Consider the following 7,181-nt stretch of genomic DNA (forward strand, 5'->3'; position numbering starts at 1 on the left):
CCACACACACACACACACACACACACACACACACACACACACACACACACGCACACGCACACGCACGTAGAATTCCATGTAGAAGAAAAGTACCGCTCTTACACCCCACTGAAATAACGCCTTAGTATCAGATCAAATGTAGTCTTTTCTTTCTCATTTCCTCTCTCCTCAGTTACAGTAAAGTATAAACAAACACAGTAAGCTTAGGATCTTTGCACTGCCTGATAAGCTGCAGAGATAATAAACGTGCTCTGGCTTTTATGGAGCTAAAGCTCATCTTCCTCTCAGTGAAGGACAAGTTGACTCAGCTGCTGGGGTTGAGTTGACATTGAGTTTCTTCAGTCTCTTTTTCAGGCTCACAAACATACACAACAGATGAAATTCTTCCTTTTTTTATAATCTTACCTTCCGGGTCAAAGGTCTGGAAGACTCTTCTAGCCTGCTCTGAAGGAGACTCGGGGGCCACTAAAGCCATCTCCTAGAAAGAGAAGGAAATATGAAATAGAAAAGAGAGTTATGGCATGGGCCACACCATTTTTGAGATGCTAAAATATTCCTATTTCAAGTTTAGAGATAATGGTAAGTCATTCATAAGTAGATTTTTTTTCTGAGGATGAGGGAGAGCTGACCTCATATGACCTTGAGTGTGACCATTCCCACAATCTCTTTGAGTACTGAGAAGGCACTAACCAATGATGCAATGTCCTTTAAGAGCCCTTGCTGAAATATACGACAATAAAATCAGAAAATGTTTATATGAACTTTACTGGCATCAATTTGTTTGTGTGTGTGTTTGCAAAAGGACTGAGTGTGTGATTAGGTTTAGGTGTGTGCGCGCATATGTGTATAACTGATCTAGAGATAAACTCATAAATGTCAAAACTGCCCTTCCATCAAGCAATCTCACAGATCTTTTAATGAAAACAATCTTCTATCTCTCTCCCACATGCGCAAAACTCACAAACAGGCTGCGAACTTTGCTGATTAATAGAAAACAAACCAAGATCCATGTGTGTTTGTTCATGCTTGAGTTACAGCGGGATCACGGCCCCATCAATATGTGTTGCCGGAGGGACTTGGGACAACAAAACACATCTGTATGTGTGTAAAAACGACTCAAGCTGGAAAATATGCAGAGTCAGCATGCACAGCTGAATCACGTACAGCTAAAAACAGTTCACAGAGTTTTCCATCTCAACTAGGGCTGTGCGATATGGACAAAAAAAACCTAGCGCGATTTCTTTGATAAATTTTGTGAAATCGATTTTAATCACGATTTTGACACACACAGACATGCTTTACAGTCATAAAAGCATTCAGTGTGAATTTGAAACATATTTCCAAAAGAAAACCAATTAGAGCTTTAGGGTTAGGTAACATGTCTCTAGAACAGACATAAGGCAAAATAATCACTAAGTGAAGGTGTAACAAAATGTCTCTAGAATAGACAGATGGCAGAAAAAAAAAATTTGCCATGCATAGAGCTCTTTGTGGCGTTGCCTCAGATGTTGAACCAGATTTGTTGCGCCAAGTTCACAGTTCACATGTCTGCAGTGCGTATACAGTATGTGCATGCGGTGCAGAAGCAGCACGGACTCATTTTGCTTTCGCACAGGACGCGTTTGCAGTCCGCTCCTGATCCACGGCTGTTTACCACAAACACAACATTTATCCATTATTTTGATTTCAAATCCAAACGTTGTTTCTGAAAATGCGTTTTCAGCATTGTGATTCTCTTTTATCACTGTGATTCTCTTTTATCACAGTACAGTAATACAATCTTTCATAGACATATTCACGTTTAAACTCAATTATAAATTTGTTTAACTACCACCACGAGTGCCATCTATTATTGCCTTGTTTATCTAAAAGTGCACTTTTCCTTGTTTTAAATCTAGCCAAAAAGCCATGTGTTGACTGTGAAACAGTAGACTTTAATTATATGCATTTATGGTGTAATTACTAAATTTCCGTGCCAATCCATGTTATTTTTTTACTGCGAATAATGCACTGTCACTTTCAGCGCGTGCAGCACAGCAGAAATAGACTCCGTGCGGAAACGATCGCAGCATGACTGCTGCAGACGCACCGCTCCTGCAGCGCACTGCCGGACCGCAATCGCGTGCAGTGTGAACGCTCTGATCCGTTAACATGGGCGCGGAAAAAATACGCACCACAGATGGAGTGTGTGAACCTGGCCTTACGTTTGTATGCCCGCCCGGTCTGTTCTGTTCTCATGCTCCATTTAGGCACGCTGCATCCTGATTGGTTCGGATAGCATAGCATACTGCGGGAGGTCGGGGGCGCGGAAAATCGTGCTATAAAGCGATTTAGAAATCGCGCACGCTCAAATCGCGATTTTATCACGATTTCTATTAATCGCACAGCCCTAATCTCAACATTCCAATATCGTTCAGAGTGCCATTTAGCCTCGTATAGGAATCAAGCTTTATAACTATAGCATTTTTGGGAAGCATAGATGCATTTGAATATTCAATATGGTGTACAAGGCAAAAGAAATGTGCAACATGACTCCAAAGCATCAACAAATTAAATATTTCAATCATCATTTTGTTAACAACCATTAAATTGATCAGTGAGTTTCAAATCTGTGCCATTTCAGTTAGGATGCTGCTTAGGATGTTTTCTGGAACAGACTTTGAGTGATCCAAACTTCTCACCTGCCCCCTCTTTTGAACCCATTCACTTTAAAAATCTCATTATCACCATCTGTGTTTCACTCGCACAAGCTCTGATTCTCATTATTAGAAAGGAAGCCAGTGGATTAAGGGGTTAACTAGTTCTCATGGTGACTGATGATGAGAACAAGGTCATGTTATCAAAACTCTACATGGGAATTCATCAATACTCTTCAAACGTGAAGCATAATGAGAGCTAGATGAATGTTTGAAAGAGCTCCATTCTGTTTAAATGACAATGTTGTCAAATGATGGCCAATACACTGCACCCTAATATTCAAGAATTTCTGTGAAGCAGAAAATACAGACAGAATAACGGAAAGCAGTCCGTATAAAATAAAATTAAGAAAAATTATTTTCTATAAAAAAGAAATTTACTGTATAATGGGAAATATCTCAGAATTTGGGAAATTTCGGATTAATAAATCAAACGTAGGGCTGCAGAATTAATCAAATTTAAATGGTGACATGCACTACTGTCTGTGATTATTAAACCACAAAAAGACTGCTGTTTAAATATGAAATCTAAATGTTCTGTGTGTTTTCATATGGATTTCATAGGGCTTTACTAACTCAAAGGTTTAAACTTTTTAATTTGAGCAAAGTACATGAAAGATTCCTCATTTCATATGGCTTGTTGAGAGATAAGCTATTCTTGAAATAATCAGAAATAAAATCTTTGTCTATTGGACTCAGAATACCTTGGCACACCCAGGCAACCACCACTCACGTTTTCTTCAGAAAATCTAAAAGTCCAGTCAAATATGAAGTGTTCTACAGCAATCGAAAAGAACAAACATTAGCAATGAACATACAAACACGGTCATGGAAGAGTGAACATAAACACAGGCTGTATACTTTCACAGTATGGTTTCAGTGTAACACTCACAAATATCTCCTCTTATTTCAAAGAGTAAATATACAGCTCACAGTCACACCAAGAAAGAGGGACAAAGCAACAGAGGAGATAAAACGAGAAAGAAAAAAGAGGTACAAAGGAATGAGAAAGTAGATGACAAGGAGAAGTTGCAGCTGGATACTGCTTGTCTTAATACCACAATCTGAGCTAGTACTCCACACAGTCAAACCGGACAACTTTCCACAGTCGAATGGCAGATAGTCAAAATTAAATTAAACTTTCAGGGCTCTTGCCTGAGGCCATGTGGAGTTATAAACCCTCATTCCTGAAGTCATGAAAAAGATTTGTTCGTTTTAACGTATAGCAGTAGCTCAAAGCTCAGCAGTGGCGAGAGAAAAATGGACGAGTGCTTAATTATACAAGTGAGAAGTTTCAATAGGTAAGACATCTGCCATGAACACTTAAAGAGTTCATCTGCTTCATAAACATGGGTCAAACAATCTGACAGACTCAAAAGTAGTATTTCATTATTTTAAAACCCATATGATTTTCTTTCTTCTGTGAAACACGAAGGACAGGGGGGAAAAAAAAACATCATTAGGGGTTAATATTTAGTACTCCAAAATCAACTTGAACAATGTATGTTTTCACTGTAGAGTAGCAGAACTTTAAAATTGCTTTTAAAATGTCTTCTATTACATTACACTGAAAAAAGTCTTTACTGTTGGCTTTTGATTAATTTAATGCATTCTTGTTGCAAATTAATATTGTAAATTATACAGGGAACCTTTTAACTTAATATACTGTACATTATAAATAAAGAAAATCTAAAAATAAATAAAAATGAACAACAATCTATTAGGGCTGCACAATTAATCGAATTTCTAATCACAATTACAATTATGGATGCAACAATTACGTAATCGTTCAAAGCGGCAATTAATCGTTCATAGTCCACTTATGTTATTCTGCACGCTTAAGATATGTTTTTTTCTTTCTACATGTTATCTTAAGGGTTTTTCCATTGTTTTAGTATAACATTATAATACCATTCATATTTTTAAATTTTTTTATAATTTAAAGAAGAAACCAATCCAATGTATATTTGACATTTGAGGCGTAATACTATAGAAAATCGACACAACCAAACACTGCTTTGTGAATATCAACTAAAGTAAACAGCATTTCTTGTTTACAACTGTTCTTATACATATTTAAATGTATTTTTTTAATCATTAAAACTAATGATAACTTGAGGTTGATTCAATAACTGCTCACTTTATGCTTTCATTGTATACAACAGATTAGAAGCACTGCTCTTCAAAATTTCTTTTTTCTTCATGTTCCACTGAACATAGAAATTCAGACCGGTTTAGAATGACATGAGGGTGAGCAAACTGCCTTTTCATTGCATTGCATAATGAAGATATAGACATAGGCCAGTCATTGTGGAGAATGTCAATGAAGCAGAATGTTTTGTTGGTTAGAAATCACAACAAGCGCACAAACATCATCCTTTTTTTGTGCGTGTGCACTGACATCAAGTATATCAGTCATGACACGTGTTTGTGCACATAAACCCTCCACATTACCTTCCTCACACACAAACATGCACTGTGGCTCCATGCTAATAGCAAATGAGTGCATGTCTTGTTATAAAGTCTGACCCCTGGTGACAAAAACAACATGATGGTCCGCTGATGTTAACACTGTGGCTTCACAACAACACAACCAGTCCTGTAATCAACCCTGCAGAGTCAGCGTTTCTCCGTCGCTCTCTCACACACACACACATTCTAATAGAGGGGAATTACAGAGCAGTGTGTCAGGTAAAGACTTCAGCTCGAGGCGGGATGGTTCTGCGCGATGAGTGATCTGACCCAGACAGACCCTTGGAGCCACACTGAAGTCAGATTCTCCACACAGACCTGATATCCTGGACTGGTTTTGGGTTTCAGGGACACAAACAAAGTAAAGCCTCATTTATTGACTAAAAAAAGCAACATGGTCTAAAATGGTCTTAAATTACATATAGTAAAGGGCACGGTCAAGTCATACAGGTGTTCTCAGCCAAGTGCCTTGAGCATTTCTGTCAGGGCAATGGTAATATTCCCAATTGCACTCAGATACAGTGATATTATATATGCCTGTTTATCAACAGGCTCAGTGAGCATAATTTCACATGTTAAGAATCCTGAATCTGGCTTTCATTAGTTTCTTGAGACCCAAATACATGCGCGCGCACACACACACACGCGCCGTAGAAGGCAACCGTTGGAGGCCATAGATGGAGATCAGAGAGGCGGCTCACACACAGGAGCGAGAAAAGCCAATAGATGCTAATGACTGGGCTTCAGAAATATCCATGAGACTGTACACAAATGTCACGAACGCTCACACAGAATCACTTTACCAGCATTTACAGGCAATGATTTCTTTGCAAATGGGAAAGATATCAAGTACTTTACTTATACAAGCCAGCCAGCTGGAGTAAAATAATGTCAGAAAAAGAGAAATAAAAAAAAAAAGAGAAAGAGACCTCATCCTCACCTCTAAGAAAGCCATAGGATTAAACAAAGTATCAAATCTGTGATAAGGAGAGTCGTATGCAGATGACAGACGAGATGAAAAGAGGGTGCTTGACTGTTTTTAGAAAGCTTAGAATAAAAACTGTTTAACCTTAAAAGGTTATGTGAGATTGTACATTAGACTGAACATGCGTTTTTTACACTCCTGTCATCCACACAAACCCCAGGCCAGCCTGATACATTCCAGCTCTAGTGAGGTAAAAATCATAAGGTGAAATCCAGATCAGAATCAAGCTGATTTTATCTTGCCCTTTTATCTCCATTTCACAACTTAACTCTAGCAGAATCAAAAGGGGTGTTCATGTGGACACTGATCATTTTGTTGTCAGTTTTAGGTGACCTGAGTTTCAACTTTATCCACAATGCAGCAACTATCAGTGAGAGTGCAGACAATGACGCGTTGCTGGCATCATGAAAAAAAGAAAAACAAAAAAACAAACAAACATACATACAGCCCAAGCACTAAAGTCCCATTCATGTACAAATGAATGTTTTGAGCCAGCTTGTGTAATGAATAAAAAAAAAAGTTGCTGAATTAACATCAAGTTCTCATTACTTCCAATGATAAAACAATAAAAAAAAAATATTTATAAGAGCAGATCTACACGAGAAATACAGAGTTTATTTCGGTTAGCATTCACAGAGCAATTTTTGGTTGTGCTTCATCAGCAACTGAACTAGCAATTTAAATAGTTTGTATAAGTAAAGACTTTTACATTGTTAAAAAAACAGATCAAAATTGAATGATTTCTGAAGGATCATGTGACACTGAAGACCAGAGTAATGGCAGTTGTTAATATTTTATAATATTACTAAAATAAAAAACTTGCTAGCCTCAAACTTTCCATTGGTAATGTAACCTAAATCAGTCAGAATGAAATCAAATTGAAAGCTTGAGAATCAAAATCAATAACCAGCCCTAGGTGAAGGACAGGTGAATCTGCACCTAATAAAGCTGGATACTAGAGATGCACCGATTGCAATTTTCTTGGCCGATTCCGATTTCCGATTTTTTGTTAGTGTGATCTGCCGATA

At 37.8% G+C, this 7,181-nt stretch overlaps 1 protein-coding gene across 1 annotated transcript in view; it reads right to left on the reverse strand.

Moving 5' to 3' along the window:
- mindy3 (MINDY lysine 48 deubiquitinase 3) overlaps positions 1-7,181 on the reverse strand; it is a 66,567-nt gene that overhangs the window by 17,769 nt on the left and 41,617 nt on the right. Inside the window, exon 11 of the mRNA XM_016488061.1 lies at positions 406-478. Within this exon, the coding sequence (XP_016343547.1) occupies positions 406-478 (73 nt within the window). The remainder of the gene's footprint in view (positions 1-405; positions 479-7,181) is intronic.

Source organism: Sinocyclocheilus anshuiensis, unplaced genomic scaffold, assembly GCF_001515605.1.
Source record: "Sinocyclocheilus anshuiensis isolate Anshui unplaced genomic scaffold, SAMN03320099.WGS_v1.1 scaffold1239, whole genome shotgun sequence".
NCBI classification, from domain to species: Eukaryota; Metazoa; Chordata; class Actinopteri; order Cypriniformes; family Cyprinidae; genus Sinocyclocheilus; species Sinocyclocheilus anshuiensis.